This window comes from Thunnus thynnus, chromosome 13, assembly GCF_963924715.1.
Source record: "Thunnus thynnus chromosome 13, fThuThy2.1, whole genome shotgun sequence".
In the NCBI taxonomy this organism is placed as follows: domain Eukaryota; kingdom Metazoa; phylum Chordata; class Actinopteri; order Scombriformes; family Scombridae; genus Thunnus; species Thunnus thynnus.
The window spans coordinates 12,171,306-12,199,115 of record NC_089529.1 but is presented as its reverse complement, the minus strand read 5'-3'; the positions used below and the strand labels follow the sequence as shown (position 1 = coordinate 12,199,115).

Genomic DNA, 27,810 nt, shown 5'->3' with positions numbered 1-27,810 from the left:
GTATTTAAAATTCAACTGATTAACACACCAATTTGCACTGAAATTGACATTAAATTTCTTCCAATCCCATCAGGATTGGTTTATTAGTCTTCTACTGGACCACTTGTGAAAAGAGAAGAAAATGTTAAAATGCTACAAGTTCATACAACACAGAGAAGTCATTTCTTGGTAATTAAAAGGCATTTCTTTCTGTTAGACATGGAAATTGCCAATGTGGCTTTTTATTCTTCTTTTAACAAACCGGCACACTGTTCTGCTATGTCACAAAATTACACAGTTATCACACATCATAGTCAAAATCATTTGGCATGTTTGATATGTTTTAAAAACAAGGTTAGCATGTGAAACATATTACTGTACATAGTCTCTCAAATGGATCAAGATACAATCTAAAAACTGCCTAACTTGACGATATTCACATATATTTTTTTAAGAATTTGATTTGTGGATGAATAAGCTTTTTTTTTTTTAATTCATTAACTCATCAAAAATACAAGCCATGTTTGATGCAAATGTTTAGTTTACATAGTCTACAAATATAAACAGATGTAATGAAATGTGAAAATACATGTAAACTCACATTCAGTCATTAAGGCCAGAGCGCACTGGATGCAATTATTGACAATTTGATGCTTTAGTTACAAGATTTGAATTAGCAGCATCACGGATACTGCACTACGACACTGAGATGGGTTATGTTTCTTAAGCATGTTTATCTATCAATACATCTCTGCAGTGGTCAGGTTACGGTTCGTGTATTTGGAAACCAGTTGGTTTGTTCAGCGAGACTCAAATATTCAATCCAAAGTTCAAAACATGTTATTTTTTTCATGCCGCTTGCAGTCACACTTCAGAGCTTTGTTAACCGGCGTTTTCCTCATCCACTTTTTTAGCTTCCTATAGCCGAACTCTCAACAAGACTGCGGTGAAAAACCTGCATGATGTCATTTTGCTCTGAAGTGGGTAATGGTCACTGCAGGTCCTCTAACCTTACAACATCCATTTTCCTCCTACACTGACTTCTGAACCAAGTTTGACATATATATATATATATATATATATATATATATATATATACCTGCATTTGCAAAAGCACGGCTCATATGCTTCCAGTGCGTTTCTGCCTTTATACAGTCTGTCCTTATCAAAAGTTAAGTCTTCATGTCAGCAACCCATCATGTAAACAAGTCCAGTAGCGAGGGTGAAAAAGTTAGTGGGGCCATACTGCCTCCTCAAGCGATATTCAAACATTTAAGCTTCATTAAAACATACTACCAACAACATTTATAGTCAGTCTGCTGTGGGATTTGATGAGCATGTAGAGCTGTGCTCCTTTGACATCTACAGTAAACCTTTTTTTTTGTGATACATCTTTAGAAATTTTCTGTTCTGATCTGCTTGAAGACGGTCAGGTAAGTGGACTGCTTTGTGAAATATTCACATTTCACTGCTCAATAAAAATGAACACATAACCACAATCAAATGATCATTTGAGTCATCAGAGACCTCATGAAGCAGTAAAGTTAGAAAGTTTCCCTCACAGAGCTCAGACCTCTAATTGCTGCAAACTCATCCTCAAAATTATAAGTTTGTCCCTTTAAAAAATCTTCACTATACTTCTCTTCACCTACGTCCTCGCAGCTGCGTAATTTCACAAGAAAATGAGCCATAAGAGAAAAAATCATTAACATCAGCAAAAGATATTTCAGGCAGAGATAATGGCTCAATGTGCTGCTCAATGATCAGAGCAGCCAGCAGGCTTTACAGCCTCCTGTGTCCGTCCCTATCTCTGCATCTCGCTCTCACAACGTCTTAAAGCACATGATGAAGGGAAGGAGCACTAAAAACACATCTCCTAAGGACAAAAAAGTGAGAGGGTATGACAGCAGCAAATTGGCTATTTCCTCCCCTGAGCCTTACTCCAGACTTTCCCTGCATGCTGAGCAATTTGAATTGTGCTGTAATTGCTTATGTTGCTTTTCTTCGCTCTTCATTTCTACAATAGAGTTTGATCTCATTGCTTTTGCCCGTGGTTGAATTCTCAGCCATTCACCCCGGTAGGAATAACACTAAGTGGCGTGTTAACAAAAGAAGCAGAACAGAATGACTGCTGCACTCTGCTTTTTGGTGCATAAAGTGAGAAGCCTGAAAAGACGTAAGATCTCTCAAGCATAATGTGATAACGTGTCTTATCACTTTTTTAAATTGGTGCAATTTTAAAAAGTATTTTTAATGGTACAAAGCGGTTTAAGAGTGGTGCAGTCTCTTATTAGCTTGTTGTAAAGTGGATTACTTGCTGAACCATACTATGAAGGAGGGAGAGGAAGAGCCGAAGGGGCAAAGGAGAAACGGATGTGACATGAGTCATGAAATAGAAATCAAAAGCCATGCTCGGGCTTGGTTGCAGTAGAGAAGACTGGTTATGGTTTTCGGGAGCACATGTGGTGAATGTGGCCTTGGGCAATGTGCTTCTTGTTAAAAGAGGGGATGTACTATGAGTGTGAAGCAGACTCTAGATAGAGTATTTGCCCAGACAGCACTTCTCAATTCACCCATGCACTCATATATCTGCTCACGTTGTTCCCTTCCTTTCACCGGAGAGGACTCCAGCGAAGATATGACAGATACTGCAAGACTACTGATATCTTTTAACTCTTGAGGAGGCAGTGATAGGAGAAACAGAATCATAAAATAAAGGCAGGGGGACATTGTGAAAATGAAAAAAGAAAAGGAAATGTTAAGAAGTAGCTTTTCCATTTCTTCTTCTTTGCAGCTGTCCTCTGTGGTTTGTTCTGAGGGCTGTGATGGATTTGAAAGTGGTAGCGGGTGTAAAATGTGAGCGTAGGATGGGAAGGAAGACGGAGCCTTCAGTAGCTCCAACACTCCCAGTCCAGGATAAGCGTTGGCAGCAGCATTAATGGAAACATGGGTACTGCTCGGACAGCTGCTCCCCGCTGACTCCTTGTAGCCCCTGATTCAATGTTAGAGTCCTTCTCAGAGTACGGCGGGATTACGTTGAATTCCTCGCTTTCTGCTTCCTCCTGCTCCTCTTCCTCGCTGTCCTCCATCTGAAAGAGTAGGGGAAGAGTGATTTTTCCAATTAACAGAGGAGGTGAAGCATGGAGGGGAGTTCAGGATGTAAACTTGAAGAAACATACAACACAGAATTTAAAACAACATATGAAAATATCCTAAAGCTACAGACGAAACAGGGAAGACTGACCTACTGTATCACACCCAGTATGCATCACTTGTTTTTTCACAATAGCCTCGCAACAAATACAAAATTTGTGAAGCTAATAATGTCATTTTGACATGGTGTCAATATAAGTATTGATTAATTTCTTTGGTAATATTTGAATTTTTGTATTACTGTGAATTATGTTGTTGCTGAGATGTTGTTGCTTAGATTGGGGTCAATAATGTGACTTTGTTTTTCTTTTAAGTATGTACATATATTATTTATGTAGTAATCAATAAGCCTCCTAGGTTTTTTTCTTCTTCCTTCACATCAATTTTTTTCATGTTGTTAGTGTGTATTTGTTTGATTTTAACTTGTGCAAAATAAATAAACTCAAACCAAGAGGCCTCCTTGTGCATGAAACACTAAGAGATGGTATAATCAGCGCAAATGGAGCAAAATGATTCCTTACTTACATTCCTTATACATTATCTAACTTTAATGCTGATTGGGAGGAAACTATAAAAAGAAATCATGCATGCAAGGCTCCTGCACACTGTAGTTAGACTGTAAGCACGCTAAAGGAATTAAGGGCAAAAACACACCTCCAGTAACTTAGATTTTGAATTTGACTCATTCATCAACCCTTAAAGCATAACCGTGACCGTCTTTATCTCCATTAGTTTCATCATTGTGGCTAAGAAAACAATAACAGTGTATTGGCAGAAATCCCACTTCAAGGTCAGCACTGAAAACTCTCTGATAGTTACTCGGCTCAAAGCCAACATGTCTGACAAAATATGTTTCTGAGGTTTAATGCTGTCATAAATACAAACACAGGGCCACTCCACATGAAGTCATATTTGCAGCTGAAAAAGGGCCAAACCAAACTCTGTGTGTGTGTGGGAGGGGGGGGTACAGATAGAGTAAATACAGTAACGCTCTCCACTATAAGCAGGAAAGAGTCCTCCCCATCGATACTTGAGTCACTGAGTGATTGACTGACTGACTAAGGTGACATTGGTCCGCTGAAGGCCGCCGAAGCTAAGTATCCCAGCATGCATTTCGCACCAACCAACAGCAAGCAGCAACTGTGGAGATTAAGCTGTTGTAATTTTCACTGTTGGACTGTTAATATGTCACTTTGTTAAGTTTTAATATTTGTTTTCAGGTGAGAAACTAACCATTTAGATTCCCAATATGTGGTCAGTTTATCCAAATAACACCTATTTGAGAAGAGAGGATCTGTGCGCCGTCAGTGTAGCTTCCTGTCACTTCCCACACATTACATAGGTCTAGTGTCATTTCAAGATAAAGCATTTCCATGTTCATGGTAAATAAAATAAAAGCAATGGAACAAATACATTTATCAATGCAAACTTTACACACATGAAACACATTTACTGAGGTCATTTACACTTAGCATTAATGATTAACTTCATAGTTACTGCATCAAAACTATTTTTCAGGTTGTGGGTAAGTGAAATAATATATAAGACATATAAAAAAAATAGCTTAAATCTTAACTCAACCCTTCTTACAACAGCACTGTACAGTCTGACACCCAAAATCTGGTGCAATGTATTTAAGTTTTTTTAATGTTTTTATTACATATACAGTAACTTGAGTTACAACTGCTGTATGAAAAGTGCTATACAAATAAATAAACTAAAATTTACATAAAAACAAACATCTTAAAAATGCTGCGATGTCTGATGGTAACCAGGCAGCGTACCAACTAAAAGCCCTCTAGAGTTTTATACATGGTCCAACCATATACTAAGTTTTGACCTAGTCTTTTTTAACATTGATAAATGCAAGTACTTCAGTAAGTTAAGAGGTACAAGTCAATTGAATTTAAAGACAAAGAGATTTATTTTTCCCGTTTTGTGATTTTTAAAGAGCAAAGAAAATCTTGCTTCTCAGCTTGCTGCAGAGATATAGAAGTGTACTCCAGGGCGTGTCAGTACACTGATGTCATTGTTGGGTGGTCACAGGTGCAACAGAGCACACTTTTGACCACAACCAACCACATCCATCATGATGTTGGATGTGGTCAGAGGTGCAACACATTTGAAACTAGGACACTTTCGGGAGACTTTAACTTTTTTTGCTAGCATTACAGTATGATTTCATAGTGCTACATAATAATTAAGAAACGCATCATCCTTAAATGAACTTTATATCTGGGTGTCAAATGCAGGCCACCAGTGGCAGGGTTTTGGTGCAATAGAGGATTGTGGGAAGAGGAGATGCAGAATGAGGAGGATTAGGATGGTGAGAAAATGGGGAATATGGAGCAGATGGGTGTGCATACATGAATATTATAAGTAAGGGTTGAGTCTAATGCTGTAAACACCTACAGTTAATCCTCAACCACAATGAGAGGGAAGGGGAGAGAAATAATCTGAGGGAGCTGCTGGGCCCAACTCACTGCTGCAGTCCCTTGTGATACCTCAGTGTTACCACCTGATATACAGTCAACCACTTCTTCAGTTCAGCTTGTAGAAAATGTCTAACACTAGCATATGGTGTGACAGCGAAGAAGCAGAGAGCTCTTACGCTGTTGAATTCAGGGAGAGTGTTAACGCTGACGTGAACCCTCTCCTTATAGACGCGTGTGGAGGGCTGAGAAGCTGGCACCGGAGTGTTTTCCACAGGAGGAGGTGCGGAGATTCCCATGGAGCTGATGGCACCGCCTGAAAGAAAACCAGCAGGGACCATCTTCACTGGGTTCACATCATTACTCATCCTTGAAGCATCACTAAAATATTGTGAATTTATAAGCAGAAGATGCTACAGCTCAAGCTAAAGCTGACAATGATCATCAGAATATTACCTTTTAAACTAACTTGTATTTCTATTTAGGCTTCTGACCCTCATTATTTTAGTTTTACACAGTAAAGACCGTACATATCAACACATACTGTACATTTTATAGTGACTGAATTACTTTACTTCTTGAATAGGATCTTTTGGTGCTCTTTACACCCCTGCTGGTTTGGCAGCAGTTCAACAAGAAGCCACTTTATGTTTATCAGATCTGGAGAAAGGATTCATTGACTACACAAGAACTTGGAAACCACATTCACATTTGGCAGCAAGCCATACTCAAGGGAGAATGTCTCTTGGTGTTCATTTATTTATCTGAAAACTTTACGGTACAGTGGTTCGCACTCTCTATCAATAATGGCACATTTGAATTCTGTATTATGCACATTAAAAAACACATCTCGAGATCAGTTTAGTGTTTGACAGAAAAAAGCTAACATTTCCTCTGTCATTATCTTGACACAGGAGGAACTGACAGCAATAGCAGACGAGCTGCTTGACATCAAAATGAGCAGTGTGTCAGATGTTTGGAAATATTCTGTCACTCAAATTACTGGATTGAGTTGTATGAATAATAAAATGTTCATGCTTCTACTTAAAACTCTTAGATACTTGTTTCAATACAACCAAGTGTAATAATAAATAGCTCCTGTATTAATTTTCAATTAACATATTCATATTTGTTTCATATACACAGTATATATATTATAATCATGGTTGCGTGACACTAGACGCACCCTCATCTTTGCTGTAGTTTAAAGATCTAGAAAGTTAAAGGGGACGTATCATGCACATTTACTGATCTATATTTTTATTCTGTGGCTATACTGGAATATCTATGCAGGATTTACAGTTCAAAAAACTCTTTATTTATCTTATACTTCATGACCCTCGGTTCAGCTTCTGTCTGAAACAGGCCGTTTTAGCTCCTCTCTCTTTAAGGCTCTCCTCCCGATAAGCCCACTCTGTTCTGATTGGTTAGCTTCCAGAAGCTGCCCCTTGGCAGACTTTTAACAACAACCTTAGCAACAAAGGCTACGTTAAAATCTGACATCATCACAAGGAGGAAGTAGAGGTAACTTTGCAAATGAAGTGTTCAGAGCAGGTTGAAGCCCTGGCATTTGACTTGCAGGTAGCATATTTACATACGTTCATCTCAAGTTTTGGACCTTTGAATATTTGTCTTTGTGACTTGCTAAGTACAAGCAGCCCTGTACGTGCATTGTACAGTCTGCCACATGACTCTTTACTCACGCAGACATATATTGTTGTTGAACATGTGCAGGATACGCTGACAGCCCTGCCATTCGTTGCCACTGCCATCACATGTGCACCACTGGGATACCTCTGTGCTGCTGTTGCTCACATAGTTGGGAGTCATGATGGTGCCTGGTTATAGAAAGAAGACAAAAGTCATATTACAAGTGCAACTTTGAAAACTTTGAAAGTAATATTTCACTTAGCCATAAGATTTTCATTTTCAGAACACACTTCTGTGGAAGGTGCGACACAGCCTACCAACAATATTAGTTGCCCTGGGGATCCAGTGTCACCAGTTTTGCAGCTATTGATATTGATAACTGCAGGTACACAAAATTACTTTCTGAAAAATACAGCGTGGGAAACAGGAAATAATATTACCTGGATCTTTCTGTAGAGCTATTGGAAATGCAGTTTTTTTTAAAGCTTACTGGATCCCCAGTGCAGCAGCTATAGCAGTTGACTATTTATGAACCTCTGTAGAGTTATTTTCTGCAACAAAATAAAAATTATATAAGTAAAATATCACTCTTAGACACCTACTGATGATTTCCAATAACGAGTCCCCTGAGTGGCTCTATATCTATTTTTTTTTAACTATTCCATCTTTCAGTCTCTATTTCTTTTCCTCCAACTCACCTATGAGTCCAGCGTAGGCCTTCAGGCACATGGCTCTGCTCTCTCGCATACAGCCAGACACAGGGGAAGGCTGGCAGTTGTGTTGGAAATCAGCAAAGCGGGATCTGATGCACAAACACAAAAACACATGCAGAAACACAGAAGTAAAGACAGTTTTTCATGTGTCAGCACTGGGAGGAGAGTGTGCATTTTAAAGTGTTAACAATTTTATTTTCAGATTCGGGATCGAGCTAAAACAAAAACAACACAAACCGGAAGATACTACAAGAGCACAAAACAAAAAACAGAGAAAGACATAGCTATGCACTTGTATTAAAACCATATGTTGTATTAAAAATGGCAGTTGTTTTCTTGCTCTTAGTTTTTAAAGCCAGTAATGGTGGCCCTCCTGGGCAGCCACAGTCGCCCACACCACCCACCTACAATTTACAATTTAATTTAGCAGATGCTTTTATCCAAAGCAACATACATCTGAGAGCTGATACAACACAAGCAGGGATCTAGTCAGGAGAGAACAACACGAGTAAGTGCCATAAAGCTACGTTTGAGTCCAACAGGACGTAGATGCCAACAGACAGTGCACAGAGGCAATGCATAGAGTGCATAGAAGCAGATTTTTTTTTGCATTTGTGTTTTTTTCTCTACCTTCAGTCCATCAAGTGCAGAGGTGTTTACGAAAGAGCTGGGTCTTTAGTCTCTTTTTAATTGAAAGGGACTCTGCAGATCGAACAGAGTTTGGTAACTTGTTCCACCACCGGGGAACTACAGAGGAGAAGAGTCTAGCTAGCAACTGTTGGGCTAGGGCCCTGTTGTGGTGTACCAGGTGCCTTTCATTGGCAGAGCATAGTGAGCAGGAAGGAGCGTAGACCTGAATGAGGGAGTTCAGGTGGGCAAGAAGCTGTTTTAGTTGCTGTTTTGTGAGCGAGTGTCAGGGTTTTGAATTTGATGCGGGCAGCAACTGGGAGCCAGTGGAGGGATATCAACAGCGGGGTGACATGTGTTGTTTTGGGCTGGTTGAAGACCATGCCGCTGCATTCTGGATCATCTACAGAGGTTTGACCGTACATGCGGGGAGGCCTGCCAGTAAGGAGTTGCAGTAGTCAATGCGTGATATTACGAGTCTGTACCAGGAGTTGTGCTGCATGCTCAGACAAGTAGGGTCTGATCTTCCTGATGTTGTATAGGGCAAACTGACAGTTGGGTTGAGTTGGGTTGATTCGAGCTGGATGCTGATGTTTTGTTGTATAGAGGGACTGGCTTGGATGACAAGGAGCTCGGTCTTAGAGAAATTGAGTTGAAGGTGGCATTCTTTCATCCATGCTGATATATCAGCAAGGCATGACGAGATCCAAGCCGAGACTGTGTAGTCTTCCGGCGGGAACGTCAGGAAGAGCTGGGTATAGTCAGCATAGCAGTGGTATGAGAAACCATGGAAGTGGATGATTGCGCCAAGTATGGCGGTGTCTTTGGGAACCTAATCAAAAATTTTCTTCTGTGGTATGCAAAATTTTAATTGTAATAGTAGTATTGCATTGTAATCCTATAGCCAAACATACAGCAGTTTTTTCAAAACAATTTTACTTATTTAAAATGATTAGTATTGATGGTGTGAATAATATCCTCAGTGCCAACAGTATCTTAGAGGTTGCCCAATGTTCATGATGTCCACAATTAATCTATGAAACGTGCACACACAGTCGAAACCAATGTTACTTGTAATTTATAGCTGAATCACTCAGACATTTCATCAGTAATCAAAAGCAGTCACTGGCCACTTCATTAGGTACACCTTTGCAATCTAATGCAATCCAATACAACAGCTTAATAATAAATAATAAAATAAAATAATAAATCCTACATTCACAAAGCTTAAACGTTTTTAAGTTTTTGTTGACATTGTCAGAAAGGTGATAATTCTACTTTATGTTTATTATTGAGGACGTAGTGGGTGGTGGTGGTGTACTGGAGTGCATTATATCAAATGTTGTTCCTAATATTTTGTCCACTATGTTAACATACTTGAGGGGGGCAAAATCTTTGGAACACTTTTCAATGAGTGTGTAATACTGTGTATCTTGGGCTGAAACTGAAGACATTACACAAAGGTGGTGAGTGTTTCTGTGCTTTTCCCACACTCTTAAGAGGAAACACATGGTAGCCATGCATGCAGAACAGAAGAACCTCATGTCAACTGTAGTTAGAGCTCCTCTCTTTTGTTTTGTTTTAAATCTGTTACCAACAGTGACGGATTGGCCATCTGGAAATGGGCAAATGCCAGAAGGCCCACCCGACTATGGGCTGCTTGAGCTGCTCAGAATGGATCATTGCATTGATAAAAATAATAATAATAATAAATAATAATTTTGTCTTTGATAATTTTGATTCAAAAGGTTATTTTATGGATGCAGCCCAAAACATTTGAAATCGGCCCCATTGCACCCTTTAATGAACACACTCTTCAATGATCCCCTCGATGTAGCTAGTGGAGAGGTCAGATGAGGGCAGAAACCGGCAACTGAGCTGGTATGAAATTTACAACAGGCTAAAAGAAAATGAATTGAGGCACCAAATGACCAAACGGGGGAGGGGGCAGAGAAAAAGAGAGAAAAAACAAAGAAAGCTCTGTTGACTGAGAGTGAAAAATGTGCTACACCTGCGGAAGTGTAGCTAGGGTCACCAACAGTGCTGCTTTAGCTAGCAGCGCTAACATTAGCTGGGGCAATGACCTAGACATTAAACTTGTCGCAGAGCCAGACCAGGGAGACAAACAAGACGATGAGGGAAACAAACAAGAGGAAGAGGCTGAAGAATCAAACTTGAGCACTGGACTTGTGGCAGAAACTGACGATAAACAACAAATAGCCTTGAAAAGTTGATTACCGGAGCCGGAGGCAACTGAAGCATGAGGGGATAGCGGAGCAGCAGGTGCAAGTGTGGCTTCAGAGGATGCTCAATACAAATTATTCAGGCGCCCAAATTCCAACACACTGGAATTGTTTTTCAAGTTTCACCCACATTATTCGGCTGACAAACCAATCAAGAAGGCATTTTGCCGCAAAGATGGATCACAACATAAATGGGTCAGCTATTGTGCTGAGAATCATTCTTTAATTTGTGCAGAATGCCTGGCATTTTGTAAAAAGACTAAGACAAATCCCTTCATTGACAGATGTAACAATTGGAGGCACTTACATCAGAGGCTAAATGAGCATGAAAAAACTGTTACTCATATGGAATGTGTAATGACATACTTTTCATGGGTAAGCCAAGCAGACATCGAAAGTTTGCTTGATTCAAATCAAATGTCAGCCCGTCACGAACAAGTGCACAAGAGGCAACAAGTTCTAGAGCGTTTGTTAAACACAGCAAAACTGATAGGCAAGTGTCCACTCACATGGTAATAAATCTGAGGCTGCATACTCATTAGCTGACATGTCGGTTGATCATGGGAACTTTTTGGAAATACTTGTGACAGTTGTTTAGAGCAGCATGTACAGGAGTGCTTTGAGAAAAGCAAGGCGGGCAAGGGAAGAGGTTCATTAGTGACATTAATATCCAAAATAACTGTGAATTCAGTTGTGGAGTCTATCCGGCAGCTAATCAAAGAGAGTGTTTCTTCTGATGTCATCCAGGCTGGAATGTATTCAGTACAAATCAATACAACACAAGACATAACATCAAAATATTATTGCAGTGTTGTAGTCTGCTACAGCATTCACGAGAAGCTACTGGCAGTTGTCAAATGAGAATCATTAGCAGGGGAAGACTTTCTAAAACTGCTTAAACAGACTTTGAACTCTTGCAAAATTGATGTGAAGAAGTGCATTGGAAACTCAACAGATGGGGCCACAAATATGCAGGGACAATACAGGGGGATCTCTGCATGGCTGTCGAAGGAAGCCCCAAGCCAAGTTCATGTGTGGTGCTATGCCCATGTTCTCAACCTGGTTATGGCTGAAACTACAGGTGTCGTGATAGCAGCAGCATCATTATTTGGGTTGGTTAACGACATTGCAGTGTTTATTTGTGACTCATATCAGCAAATGAATGTTTAGGAAGGTGTCAGTCAGGACCCCCAATACCGAAGGATTTCACTAATAGGTGAAACAAGATGGTCTTTCAAGGATGCTGCACTGAAGAAGTTATTCAGATCATTCACCCAGCCAGACAATGTTTTGTATGTGGCCCTCGTTGAGACATTGTTCAAGATTCAAGATAGTTCTCACTTTAAACCACCTGTGCATCTAAAAGCACACACCTTCGCAGAGTCACTTTTAAAGTACGAGACAGTTTTGACTGCACAGGTGTTCCTGTGCAATTTAACACTGACTTTGCCTTTGTCAGAGACTTACTGACACCATGAAAGAAGCTGCAGACAATTTTATGAAATGGGTAAACAAAATATTTCAAAGTGAGGAATTTAAATGGAAGTGCAGGCCGCATTGCCAGCAAAACACATCAGGAAAAGAAACACTATGTCAGGGGAGTCTGGTGATGCAGAGGACACATCTACAGACTCATTGGCAGCCTATAGGACTTATGTCCACAACGTAATTCTCAATACAGCACTGGAATGTATGCGTCGTCGGTTCCTGCAGCATGGGAAACTTTATGCTGATCAAGCGTGTCTGGATCCTCATAATTTCCCAATGACAAAAGCCAATGGATTACCCCCGAAATGCACTTCAGGACATAGTGTAAGTTAAAGCCTACTTACATTTGATGAAGATGCAACAGTTGAATTTAAAGTCTGAGTTGTCAAACCTCACCACAAACTGGGACACTCTGAAAAGGTCTCCACTGAATGAATACACAATCAGACTGTCACAGCCTGTTGCCTCAGAGAGGGAGGAAGAGAACAGTCAGATGGAGATATATCAAGAAGATATTGATCCAGTGAGCAAAAGATGTGCAACATGCAAGAACTGTGCACTGTGCTGCTATTTGCTCCTGAAGCAGTTGAACTTGTTTACTTGTTTATGCGTATCACACAATAGGCTTGGCCTACAAATTTTTTTTGACCATCTCCTGCACACAAGTAGCATGTGAGAGAAGTTCCTCCACAGTGAAGTTTATTAAGCATCACTTCAGGAGCAGAATGTCACAGCACAATATGGAGGCACTTATGCTGATGGTGACGGAGAAATAGATCCTAATGAAGCTGGACTCTGACAATGTGATTTACAAGGTTGAGGAGAAAGCAAACCCCTTCGAAGCTTGGTAACTACATGAAGGTAAGACACATTTATTTATTATTATATACTGTGTCTGTGCATTGCTCTTTTCATGTTCTGGTGAAGCTGTTGTGTTATTATGAACTATTCCTTAATGCTGAGCCTATGTATTTGTTCCTTTATTGGAGCGTATCATGTCGTAGCACCTAGCGCTCTGCCGCTCTCAGACTGTATTAAATCATTGTCTATATATGTCAGCAACAATAGCGATTATAGTGTGTGTCATTTGAGTGCTTGTTTTTGAACCAAAACAGCGAAGTTGCAACCAGACGGTTAAACAATGAGCTGAAAATTGTTATAAAGCTCCATAAAGCAAAGAGAGCTGCATTGTCAGGTGATAATCCTCTCTAGGTTCAGCACCACCAGCGATCCTTCTCGCATTCGACATCATCATTTGATACATTGTAATTATAAAATATATATATTATCACCATTTAATGCAAACTGCTTTGAGCCCTCCATTCCTATTTTTTGTCTAAAAAAAATAATCCTTCTTGAGTTTTTGTGGTCCGAAAGAATTGTCACCTGCTTTTATTCCACTACAATAAATTTTCTGGTACATTGCTATGTTTCTTAGCGTGTTTCTATCATTGTGGTGATCACTAGAATAGTGTAAAACCAACAGATATAATAGTATGTGTATGCGTGCACTACAGATTTACTGACCTCTTCAGTTAGCTGAGATGTGTATAACATAGCTAACATGCTAATGGCCGTACATATGCATGTGTGCCAAAAACAAAACTGGTACCCGCTCATCAAAACACTGCTCCATGGTGCCACTAGTGGTCAAAAACGCGACAGTGTGCCTTTACTGTTGCATTTATTTTGTTCTGTGTTGTTCTATTCTGAAAGACCCTTATCAAGGGCACTTGATGTACTGCATCAATACACCCAAACAACCTTCTTACCTGCACAGCTCGTCTCTTGAGCAGTAATTCTGCAGGTTGAGGCAGTTGGGCTTGCCCACTTTCTCCTCCCCTCTCACATTCTCCTCATAGGAACACGATGGGACGATCGTTTTCCTCCGGCGCTCCCCACACAGAGTATCAGAGCAGGGGCAGAAGAGCAATGCGAAGCTGTACTCCTCTGGCACGCGCTCCAGGAAACGCCGTAGAGCTTTGTGGCATTTCTGACGGTTACAGCTGTTGTCAGAGACTGTTGCTCGCTTGGTGCAGGCTACAACATATTCTGACCGCAGGGAGCCACATTTCTCATACAGGCCACAGTCCTGGGCCGCCTTCAGACACTGGTTTTGACCATCCACAGAAAGAGACGAAGCTGGGAGTTGTAGGAGGAAAACAGAGGTATGTATTTCAGGAAATAAAAATTGTGACATACAGTTATTTTTGTGGCAAACTTTTAAGTATTTGTAGTGGTACCTGCCATGATGGAGGCCATACGTGACATCTCAATGTTTCTCACCAAATTTAACTTCAGTTCTTCATATGGGGACACTTCATACTCATCGTATGCTAAAATAGTAGTGAAAAGCATTATTACATTGCTTATGCAGGTGAGAACTCAAAAAGCACCCCACACGCATACACACACACACACACACACACACACATACATGCATGCACACACACAGATGCCAATGCTTAAACCCACCTGCAAATCTCACTGTCCAGTACACCCTGAGGCAGTGTTCCTCCCTGCGAGAGCCACGCTGACACTTGCAAACTTGAAGGGGGCGATAACGTTGCAAGGAATTCTGGGCCTCTAGGCACTCCAAACGGGCGTCTGGGCCGAGGGGTGACACCGCCTCCTCAGCTGCGCAGTACTCCAGCAGTCGGTAGAGGACCATGCAGGACTGCTCCTGGATGCAGCCCTGCTCCGCCACCAGACAGTCTAGGGACGCAGACACTGGCACGCTTCCTAAAGGAGAGGTGGATACTGTCAGTGGACAAAGCTGCTGGTTGTCAACATTACCACCAATATGTGTGTTAGTGTATTGTGCTAAGTAGGTGGGTTTATGGTACCACCATTCAGTCCTTCCACTGCACAGCAGGTCACTATAATATCCAATAAGGAAGATTAAATTGAAAGGACACAAGTGTAATAGAGAAGCAACGTGGGGGAAACCATAAAAACACAGGAGTCTCCTGGATAATTTAACAACACTATAGGATTATGTTATGATTATAATCATCAGAATTGTGTCGTCATCTTCTCATTTGGGCTCCTTGTTGACTAAGTACAAACTCTTGCACCTTTGCCTTTTTATTAATGCACCATCATTTTTTCTTTTGTAGTTTGAACTACTGAGAGTTTCAGTGTACTGTGTGGAGCAATTCCTAAGGCAATTGCTGCCATTAACCATTAATTATAGTCCACCTCATAGTGTTGCACTTTGTACATTGCACTACTTACACTTTTTTACTCACAGCACCTTGTAAACCTGATGTTTGCCATTACTTGTTGTTGACAGTGTTTTTGTTGTTGCCGTCTGTACAGTATGTTTCTTGTTACTTGTTGTTGACAGTGTTTTTGTTGTTTTCGTATGCACAGAATGTTTCTCCCTTGTTTTTTTATACTGCACCAGAATTTCCCTCTGGGGACAATAAAGATTATTGAATTGAATTGAATTGAATTTAGCTGGTCAAAAAATAAAATCTAAAAGATGAATAAATAAGGATGTTGTGGAAAGTGAATTTGGTAGTTTCCTGCATCAAAAAGGATGCTTCTCGACAGCCAACTCTCAAGTGTCGGATGCCTAGTCTTCCTGGAAGTACTTCCTGCAAGTACTACACTTGATGTTCACCGTAATGGATTGGATTTCTCAAGAAAATGTGGAGTTTCTTCAAGTCTCTGCACGTTGAGTTTCTCATCTTATTCATGCCATACTGGCATAAACACAAACTAACTTGTACAAAAGCACTTCTGATATCATTGTAGAAGGACACATGAACAGCTGGAAGCAAAACCTTTTGCAACAAGGTCCCTTTCATTTAGAACAAGTCGTATACCAATGGCAGACACTGTCTCCACATGTAACCAATTTAGCAATTATTTCCTACCAAACCAACCAGTTTGTTTCCAATTTTGTTTTCAGCTTGAGCCTCTGTCTGGATTCAACTCAAATGTCCATTATGAGGATGTTTTCACTGACATTCCCTCAGACACAACATTTTTATCTGATAGATGAATCAGCACGTTACACCTACAAACTATGCTGCTTGAAGGTATTGTAGAATTATATCTGCTGTATATGTCTTGAAAAGGATTAATCCCTTTACGTTATGAGTACAAATGTGTTGCATATCAGCAATGACATTTCTCTCAGTAGAAAAACATGTCATGTTGGTCCATAGTAATTAAGCATTAAGGGTGTTTTGATTGGCACTGTTCTCTCCAGAATAACTAGAAGTGGAAAGACTACAAATCATCTCATAATACTGATTGTTGCCCCATAAAAACATAATGCTGGAAGGCCAGTAGCAGCTTGAGGGAGATGAAAGAAAGAAAGTGAAAGCCCTCTTCATAAAAATGCATTTTGATGGAGCATTTCAGGAAATTAATTTTCTCAAATGTGACACATAATTGTCACCACAAATTATACTTTTTACACAGTGATTCCAGACTGAGACAGAAAATAGCTTGGTAGGCAATATACACACACGTTTTCCGCTTTGTCTCATTAATTTATTATATCCTGTCACTTTTTAAGGAGTAGGAGGACAAACATTTTAAAAAATTATTTTGTCCAACTGGAGTTGGAAATGGAGTAAATGTTTGAACTGAATTCATGTCCATTAACAAATATCCGTACCTATTTCATCCTCACATGTACTTATGCTTCAGCACATTAACATACACATCACACAAGCTCATATACAAACACACACAGCATTGTGTTAGATCGGTCACACACTTCGATTAAGCTCCTGCTGACTGGCGGCACAAAGCGCGGCTGCAATCCAATTCTGCTGCTGCATATTTTGCAATCTCAGACGCCACATGAGGTCCACATCTCACTTTGGCGTGAGACATATCATAAACAGAGGCTACGCTTCATCGCCGCTGCAGGAAACCTGCCAAGGATACTGCAGTGACTCCAAAAGGAGAGGTGGGAAAAAACACTAGTAACACACAGGGCAATGAGTCATATTCACAGTCGCAGCTCCCCAAGGTGTATAAAAGTGATGATTACATGTCTGTCTGCTTATCTATGTATCATGATACCTTGATAATTACATTAAAGCATTGAATCCCACTGTGTTTAGCTGCAGTTTAAACAGGCTTCATGTAATCTCCTGTTTGGGCAGTGAACAGTTTATTCATTATTCCTTCTCAGTGTTTGCTCCCTCAGGCTTACCACTGATAAAGAGAGACTATCAGCAATTTTATTTTCAGAGACTTCCTTTGTGCGTACACTCTCTCTCTCTCTCTCTTTCTCTCTCTCTCTCTCTCTCACACACACACACACACACACACACGCACGCACACACACACAAATAACCAAAACCTATAAAATGCCAAGCAGCTCTGTTAAATCTTGTCCAGTAGACAGGTCATAATTATTTTAATAACTCGAACATTATATAATGTCATGATGATTAAGAGACAATGTGCTCACATCAATCTGTTTGAGGTGCAACAAATTGTTAAAGTAAAAGTCTGGGTTGAGTCAAGTCAAGTCAAGTCAATTTTTTTTAATATAGCACCAAATCACAACAGACTTTATCTCAGTGCACTTTTCACATAGAGCAGGTCTAGACTCTGCTCTTTAATTCACAGAGACCCAACATTCCTACATGAGCAAGCACTTGTGACAGCGGCAAGGAAAAACTCCCCTTTAATGGGAAGACACCTCAAGCAGAACCGGGCTCTAGGTGGGCGGCCATCTGCCTCAACCAGTTGGGTTGAGAGAGAGAGAGGGAGGGAGAAAGGGGAGAGAGAGACACAGAGAAGCACAGCAACAGCAATAATAACAATAAAAATAATAACAATAGAAATATGACTGATAGTAATAATAGCAGGCCCCATGCCACATCAAGCAGGACCACGGCAGCAGGCAGTCTACAACCATGATCCATGGAAACCTGAGATCCATAACCAGACGGTCCGCAACCATGATCCATAGAAACCTGTGAAATGGGTTAAGGGAATGGTTGGTCTAAGTGAGCAGTGTGTTTTTAAAGAAGAAAAAAAAGAAAGGAAAGAAAACTGAACAGGAGATGAATTACTGTGATATGTGAGCCGTAATACACTTTATTGATTTCTCACTGGGTTGATTAATAGAATATGTGAGGCAAAGCTGAGGAAGGTTAACACCATAAATGGCAAAGCCGCACACCAACGTTCACAGGGAGTGGATCAGTTTGGCGAATTTCTCTTCCGTCCTTTCAAACGTGTGGGATGGGCAGCAGTGCATCCAGATTGTTGTGTAGTAATTTCATGTGAGAGGAGACCGTGGCAGGAGAGTGTGACTCTGATGTGAAGTGTGTTTGGGGATCGTAACAGAAGGGACTTCTTGGAAGGAAGTCACAGGCTCAAGGAGGCAAAAATGAGACTGGATATACTTTCCTGTGACTTGTCTTTGCACTCATTCACCTCACCTGCAGTAAAACCAGTGAAGTCCTAACTGGGCTGTACATACAGTGTATTTACATGCACATTAATATTCCACATAAAAGTCTGCTATGGTCTTCTTTTGCATCTGGTGACTTTGGTTCTGTGTCTGTGTAGACCAGAATTGACCGATGATGACTAAAATATTTGAGTTTTGCTGGATATAATTTTATCCTGGTTTGTGTAAATGGGATATAGTATCCCAATTATTGTAGAATTAATGTGAAAGTAGATGCACTAATTGACCATACTGGAAAACATGGCAGCAAGTAAACTGAAGCACAATAGAGCACATGTTTGTAAGTCAAAAGTAATGATGATTTCCCTGCCAGAATGCCTATTTTAATTTTGATTCAAGCCACTAAATTAAAAAAATATATAAACATTGGACAGAGCAGATGGCTACTGAAAGGGAGGTCTTTGTTAACATTAGCAACTAGTAGATTAGGTCCAAGCCTAAAAATAAACAAAAAATCTCCAAATGAGTGACCCCATCTCATTCTAATAATTAAAATGCCTTTATTTCACACAGCAAGGCTGGATTAAAAACATGGCACCATAAGTTTCTCTTAAGAGACATTAAAGGGGAAGTATCATGCACATTTCCAGGTCTATATTTATATTCTGGGACTCTATTGGAATATCTTTTCATAATTTACAGTTCCTTATTTAATCTCACCAGGTAAGGCTTCAAGCTCAGGGTCATCTGTCCTCTCCTCCCACAAGTGTGTGTGTGTGTGTGTTTTTTCACGAGTCGAAGTTACTGAAGTCTCTTCCTTGAAGTAGAAGATCTCAGCTTGTGTTGGCTCAGTGTGTGCGACAGTCTTGAGCGCCTGTGAGCCTGTCAGCATTCATGTGCCGGTCCACCTTCCTATACTTGATGTCATACTGGTGGGCGGACAATAACAGAGCCCATCGCTGCCTATGACCAATCACAAACAACAGGATGCCAATATGAGGACCAAAGATAGCAATGAGAGGATGATGGTCCATCAGTAGCATGAATTTTGCATAGTATGTCAACAGGCCAAGGAATGATCTCAACTGACTCACATTCCTCGGGGATGGAGCCTCCACAATAGTCTTCACCTTTGATGGTGCCTTGTAGAGTCTAGTGCTGTCAATTATTTGTCCCAGGTACTTGACAGAAGGTTAAAAAAAACTCACACTTGTCTTTCCGGGCTCTCAGACCATATTCCCCCAGCCTTTGTAGTATCGCATCCAGGTTCCTTAAGTGCAACTGCTCATCTGGTCCTGTGATAAGCAGGTCATCCTGGTAGAACTGAACCCCAGGTAGCCCACTCAAAATCTGGTCCTTTGCCTTTTGCTGAAAAGTGCTAGAGCAAAGGTAATGCCAAAAGGGAGCCTCCAGTACCTGTACAGACCTTTCTGTGTCACTATGGTCGACAGTTTCTTCTGTCGACCTGAAAAGAGGGGTAATGAAGGATAATAGATACTGCTCTACAGTCACAGTGACTTTTAAATCACCACAGATCCTTGAAGCCCCATCCTTTTATGACTGGAACAATCGGTGTAGCCAATGTAGTCCCACTTGTGCTCATTGGTTTCAATACTACTTAATCGTGATGTCCTTCATGCTGCCAAGTTCTCCATCAAAAACTCTGGAGTGCTTCTTCAAGATCTCCTGTAGGGGGCCCGTGTCTCCATCATTAACCAGGAACACTTCTTGCCAGTTCAGTCTGAGCTTTACCAGTCACCTGCAGCCTAGCAGAGCTGAATGGTTTCCTTGAATGATATACAGTGGAAGAATCTTTTTCTGCTTCTTGTGTTCCACTGTCACATCCACAACTCCTAACACTGGAGTAGCCTCACCAGTGTAGGTCCTTAATTTCAACTTGGTCACTCGAAGAGTAAGGTGCTGCATCTTCTCCTTGTAAACCGTTTCTGATACCAGTATTGAGTACCGAGTATCCATCATCATTGTCCATAACAGATAAAACCTGCACTGTATCTTCATCATCAGACTAACAGTCACTCTGCTTGTCCTGTTCATGCTCCATCTTATTCACATGTTTCTGTGGAAGTCACTTCATCTCAGTGTGCTGTTTGTATGTCTGGGTCTTTTTATTTTTACAGGCACGTTTCTTCACACAGTTTCTGCAGTCTAAGTCCTTGCACCAACACTCTTATGCCTGGTGCCCTGTTTTCCCACAATGGTAGCATGGCTTGCCAGCTGCTGCCTTTTTTTTGGACTCAAAGGGCAACTTATGCAGCTGCTGTGCCTCTCGGGCAGCCTTTGACTTACTGCCCTTATGTTATTTTGTGGTCCTGACACAATCCTTCCCTTATAATTTTATTAAGTCTCTTTTCCACTGCAGAGATTCCTCTTTTCGCCACAGCAGCACTGTCCTCCATTCTGGTGCTATCTTGTCTACACTGCGGTAGCTAGCTTGCGCAGTTGCCCAGCTAGCCTCACACTGTACACCTGCGAAGAACTCGCAGCACCACTCGAAGAACCAAAAATAACAAATACAACACGAGAGTGCATTACCTCATCACCAGTTTTGTTGTATACTCATTCTACTATTTGGTAAAACAACTAATAATGAAGAAACATGAGACCAGGGAGAATTTGACATGAGCATGTATTTTGTTGCAAACTCAGGTCAGAGGAAAACATATGTACGTAACACAAGGTGGATGTGACCGTATCTCAAAAGGGATAAACTTAGGCTGTCAATACACAACAGATGTGTTTGGTATTGTTGATTTCCAAGCATTCAAAGTTAATTTTCACATGAACAGATAACCTACACTGCAGCCATTTATTGTACAAAACAGCTTCCCAGCACCTCCAAACAATTATTGTTGAGTAAACAAGTTAATCTGCACTCCCTTTTCATAATAACTTGTATTACACTTAAAAGTTTTTTTTCCATTTTTCTGTGTGTTATGATCCCTCATCTTTACAACTCCTTTCTCCACAATCCCCCCAGAATACTGTGCCTGCTGGATTTCATTATTCTCTTCAAATTCTCTGCCTCCAATTTTGGCCAGATCATCCAAAATTTCTCCATACTGTGTCCATCCCACATCTTTTCACTGGCGGCTACTGTGGCTTTCCTCACACAATCACATCAGAACCACACTGATGGCGGCAAGAACATGTCAGTGAAGAACACACATACAGTCACACACAATAACAAGCAGAAGACAAATAGAAAGTCCACTTCAAAGAACACCTTGAGTTCTTTTATTCCCCCTGTAAAAATACCCTGTCTTCACAAAAAGCTGCAATTTAATTTAATCATACATCGGCTGAGGCAAGTGCCCTGCTAACTTCTTTCCAAAAAGTTATAGTTGTAACAAAGTTTCACATACTGTACCCTGAGCCCAAAATTGCTAGGAATTGCATTGCAAGCGTGAGTAAATTACACCTTTGTTTACTCCTCAATTTGTACAAGCTAACAAGAGTGTATCTCTGTGTGACTAAGACTCTGAAAAGCACAGCACAGTTACACTTGCTTTAATCAGTTTTTAGGCACACACCCCACAGAGACAACTCCAGCCCTGGAGTTATGTGCAGCTTTCAACAAGATGCACAGCAGTGAGGAATAAATAACTCAAGGGGTGACCATTCTCATTATTGTGGCTTACAACAGAGATGGGACCACCCAAAAAGAATAAGCAGAGTGGCTTTTCCAAAAACAACTGAGATGAGTAAGAACTAGTTCCAAATACATCTTCATACAGCTTGTTTAGCATTCTGAATGCATGTAGTAAGGCTCCAAATATCCAATATTAAGGCATCACTAAAGCTAACAACTCTATATTATGTACAAGAATCATCATTTCATGTTCTGAATCAACAGCTGCCCAGTGCATCCAGTACATGGATAATGGCCCTGTTTAATGAGCTGTGGCGCTGGATTGTGCAGCCACATCACGCAGGCTACATCTTTCCTCTGTACTCCAGGTAAAATGCATACTTGCATCAGGTGCCGCATCAACCAGTCAGGGTGTCTGGAGCTATGTAAATATTTCAGGCTTCTGCCTTCTGCTGCCTGGTGCAGTCCTAAATTACGATGTGCCAAATCATTTCTTGGCAAGAAAGTGACACACATATCGAACCAACAAGGACGGTTTCCATTGGGCCGTAGATTTTTGCAAACATGGTTGGTGCCATCAAGTGTGTGCATGTCAATCAAGATGCAGAGCACACACAAACATGTGAAGTATAACTGGAAATGACACATTGATATAAATGTAACAAATTAACATTAAGCAAAGTGAGTATTGCCTTTGCAGAGCAGCTTCACAGTGAATTGAGTAGCCTATGTGTCATTCAGAAATGCAGATTTTGATGTTTAAGAGAATTTTAATTAAAATGATTTCTTTAAAGTAAAACATCAAATATTTGAAATAATTGCATATTCAGACAGTACATTTTGTTTTTTTTATCTAATGTCCAATGGGCATGTTGCCAATTTAATCTTTGTGTGCTGTCGTCCTCAACGAAACTGAATTACAGGAACACAGTGTATAAAGACAATGCCTCAGCACAAAGAGAATGAAAAGAGAAGAGTCCATCGCACAGTGGGGAAGATAAAGAAGCCAAGGCTTGAATAAACCTGAGCACAGGAGGTCAGGGCATGCAAACCCCTCAGCGTGTATATCAAATAGTCAAACCCTGAATAGAAACAGCTCAAGCATGCAGATGCAGAATCCACCTAAGACCTGTGTAACTTTCCTCAGCCTGAAATGAGCTCTAAGAAATTTATGACACTCATGTTACGGCTCAATCACGTCCACTAAATGAAGTACCAAAATAGCAACACTCAATCACCAGTTGCGGTCTGTTCTGGGACTTTAGGAATAATCCACAAAGGCCTTGCAGCAAAGGGTCAAAGTAGGGTTTAATGTCATTCAGCTAGCTTTCCATTGATTTATCTGTCAAAGGTACAGTATGGCCATTCATAGTGATCTCATGCATTATTTGTGAGATGTCTGTCCGCTGCACTGTTATTCATTTGGAAACAGATGAATGCAACAATGCATGCAAACAATAAAACATAGGTGGTAGAGAATAACTGATATGTAATTTGAGTATTAGGTCAAATCAGTGGCATATATCGGATGAAATAACAGCTTATAAATCTCTTTCCTTATGTAGTTTGATGCAAAGTATGAAGTCCTGCAGTGAGGAGTTTTAGCCCAGAGCCCTGTGGATTGTCAGCGGTGACAGACATTTTAGAAAGGCTACATCTATAGCTGCTCCCACTGTTACAGTGACATTGTTAAGGTGAGTTGTACAAGGTCAGATATATTACAAGGTCAAAATAACATTGCATGAAATAGAAATCCAGTATACAGGAGCTGTTTATACAAAACAGCTCTATAGGCCTTAACAGACTACATTTCTAGTAGACTGACAAGCAGCTCTACAATGATTTATTGAAAACCAGACTAAAGTCTAGGGAGTTCTGTACAGATTTCACTTTTCCACTTCTGCTGAAGTTTTCTTTAATGGTGTCAGTTAACAAAATCTAAATCCAATAATTTCTTTTGCAATTAGGTATAATGGCATGGCACTTTATCTACTGTAATTTGCATTTGTAATGACTCAGATCTCAATTAAATAGCACTGCTTTGCTTGGTGTGTTTCCACAAATGCCTGACAGGTGGGCTTGACACACAGGATGATATACCAGCTGCCTGAAAGGTTTGACATTCAGAAGAAAGCATTTATCATTTTATGATACTAATCTCTAATGGGCAGCCTTACCTGACATTATCTGAATTTTCCTGAATGCTGAAGCCCCCCCACCCCCTCCCCTGCCGTACTACAAGCACACTGAAAAAAATCAGAACAATTACAGTATTTGCGTGTGGTGCTGCAGTGAAGAGAGCACTCCAGCTGAAGCCATTAGAGAAGCTGTGTTTTATATGAAGACTATTTCATGTTGTCTGTGTTAACAGTGGATCAGGACACATGACCTGCCATCACATTCAAATACTGATAAAACATTTCCGCTCCTTCTAGAAGAAAACTTGTGACCAAAAATGACATAATTCAATATCAATAACCACAGATCCACTGGAAGATTTCTTACCCAGCCACAGTCAAGTTATTGATTTCAATGATTATAACTCATTTTGCAAAGCTTTATACAGTCCCAGTCAAAAGTTTGGACACATCTTCCCATTCACTTGAATGACAAAGTGTGTCCAAACTTTTGACTGGTACTGTATGTGTGGATGTGGCAGAAGAGGAGCACATAAATAAAAATGTATTTAATATATCACAGACAGCTACTGCACCTTCTTTCTCCCGCTTTTGTCCATTTGATCAATAAAAGTGCCCAAAATTATATATTATATAAAACACTAAAACTGCAAACCGGTCAGTTATGTTACTGCCATGAAGTCATGAAGTCCGACAAGTTACATTTTTTGCTGTCATATTTAATCTATCCTATCAAATTCTAATGCACATTTCATGTAAAATGTCACTGATTTACAGATGTTGTAACCGAAAAGCTTTCGCATAAAGGAGAACACCATTTAGTTAAAATTTCATGCGTGATATTTCCATGATCTGGGACAGTCTAATCAATATTTGGGAGATGAACAGCTCTCTTTGGAAGGCATCCAGGGCAGAAAGAACAGACCTGAGCGTATGATGTCATCCAGATGTAAAATGTAAGGCTGCTCTTAGATAATGAATGAACCTGATTTTATGGTTGGACCTGTTTAATATCATTTTGAGGGTTGACTTGAAAGTTTCACTCAAGCCTAGAATAGTGTTCTCATTTGTTATTTTTGACACTCAATCTTTCCAACTTTATTCCTTTTTTTTCTTCTTCTAAAAAAAACTGTCCCCTAGTAAATTTACAAAAAAGTTACCACTGTATGATTTACTTATTATCAGAGTGTGGGGAGTCTAAATAATATGGAGTACAATATGATCAGAAATAACTGAAATCCAGTGTCATCGTGTGCATTTGGGATGGGGGCTTTGTTATAAGCTATAATTGTTGCTCTCCAGCAGACAGATGCAGGAAAATCTCTGACAAACATGCATCTTTTTCCAAAGTTCTTGATACTGGAAAACAAAATATTTTCCAAAAGGAAACACACACTCTGAGCTTTACACCAGCAGATTTAACAGACTAAATTATAAAATCTCAACAGCATACATGCACGGTGGGTTATCCTTTACACCTAGAACACATAGACCAGCTGTGAGAGATGAGAAATGTCCTTACCATGAGAGAAAACATTGAGCAGAAGTCCGATGATCATCATCCTGTCCGGTAACATTGGAGAGAGTTAGGGTTCTGGGGGAAACTCGCACCCGGCTCGCTGCAGCTCAATGACCCGTCTCCTGCCACATCCAGCCTGCTCTGCTGCTGCTGCTGCGCCCGCACGGACTGACACAGATCGGATGGGTTTACAGCGCTACACAAAGTTGGCAAAACTCAACCGTGCACACAACTGGAGCGATTCAAGTTCTCGCGATTTTTGTTGTCCCATTTATGTTTCTTATATTCATCTCTAATGAACGCATTCGGCAGATTTGAAACAGTAGTACTCAGAAAAACACATTTATCCCAAAAAGTTTCCCTGCTGCTGATTTCCACTAGTCTTCAAGTGCGAGCCGTGTCGCATTTGCGCATGCATGTGGTTGCGCAGCAGCTCCACAGTTGTCCAGCCAGAGTTAAGATCAGAGAGACTCGGAGACTGCATGGCGCATCTCTATTAAAGGCGCAATGTGATTGGCCCCTAAAAGGACTGAATAAACCCATGGGATGTTAAAATGTTTCCTGCAGGAGAACAGCTAGGTTGTAGCAGCCTGCTCATAAGTTTAGTCATCAACATGATTGTCAACAGAAGGTGTAACTGGTTGTATTAAAAGTCAATTACTTTGATGTGTGTAGCAGATCAACAGCATTAACACTCACTCATCCATGTTTTTCATAATTTTTTTTGTGGTTTAATGGTTTTAAATGCTGACACTGTTCAATATAAACATCCACTGATTGAACTCTGCATTCTATAAAGAAATAAAGCAACAACAAAAACTGTTTTCCGTTTCCATTTAGCCCTATCTGATAGGACCATGTTTTTTGTTATAAATAATTGGCTTGTTTTTTTCTCCCCCGTCATATGTGCCTTTATGTGTCTGATGAGGTGAGCCTAAATGTTAAATTAAATATGTCCCCTCTCCTCCTCTGCCTTGAGACCAGTCTGCAGCCCCAAAGCCTTTTCCATTCATATCAGCTTACAGCAGGACTGGGACTGTGAAATCTCCACTTGTTCAACTGCCGCAGCCTACCTGTGGGATAGTGGATAGTTCTCACACACAGCAGAAGTCATTTTTGTTTGTGCCTTCTGAAGGAAACAAAGCGTTACAAAACCTCATTCTGGGTTCAGTTAAAAAAAAATCAATCCACAAAAATGATTGCTGATCTCATCTACTTTTTAAAAAGTCACTCAAAATTGATTTTTTTTTCACTTTGCAGTCTTTTATAGATGTTTGTTTGAAACATTTCTCTGTTATGAAATTACAGAATGTGTAGAGAAAATACTGCACTCATAATATGATTAAATAAACCCACTGCTGCCTCTCACAAAAAGAGAACAAGAGCAATTAAAAACTGCAAAGTGCAAGCTGATGACCTGTTGTCCTCACTGTAATTAAAAGACAGCAGAGGGATTAGTGGATTAATTTACACATCCTGCTCAACTGGATGCTCAAGTGGCAATAAGAAATACAAGTGGACAGTGACTGTCATTAACATTCACATCCGCCCAAACAAGAACAACAAAGCAAAGGCACACAATAAGGTATGGTTATCAATAGTAACCATGGCAGCGGGAAGACCTTCACTCCACTGAAAGTAAAAATTATGTTCTTGCTAAAGTTGCTTCACAAATCACACAAAATATTGCACAGTATGTGAGTGAATAACATTGAACAACTTGCTCACAGTGTGCTCTCAGCAAAGTCAAGTCTTCTCCCATTCCAGCTTTAGAAGTTGGTCTGTGGTTGGAGGTGGCAGTCTTCATCATCATCAGAGGAGGAGGTTTGACTCTGACTACATGATAACACAGCAGCTCCTC

The 27,810-nt window shown here is 40.4% G+C and overlaps 1 protein-coding gene across 1 annotated transcript; it reads right to left on the bottom strand.

The window, feature by feature from the left end:
* Positions 1-91: 91 nt before the first annotated feature.
* On the bottom strand, positions 92-26,503 carry LOC137195524 (GDNF family receptor alpha-4-like). The gene is made up of 8 exons (XM_067607967.1): positions 25,953-26,503; positions 14,761-15,027; positions 14,529-14,621; positions 14,058-14,427; positions 7,913-8,016; positions 7,268-7,402; positions 5,744-5,880; positions 92-3,068 (listed from the first exon to the last, which is right to left on the bottom strand). The coding sequence occupies exons 1-8, from the start codon at positions 26,005-26,007 to the stop codon at positions 2,868-2,870; spliced, it is 1,362 nt and encodes a 453-aa protein (XP_067464068.1). The 5' UTR covers positions 26,008-26,503; the 3' UTR covers positions 92-2,867.
* Positions 26,504-27,810: the final 1,307 nt, after the last annotated feature.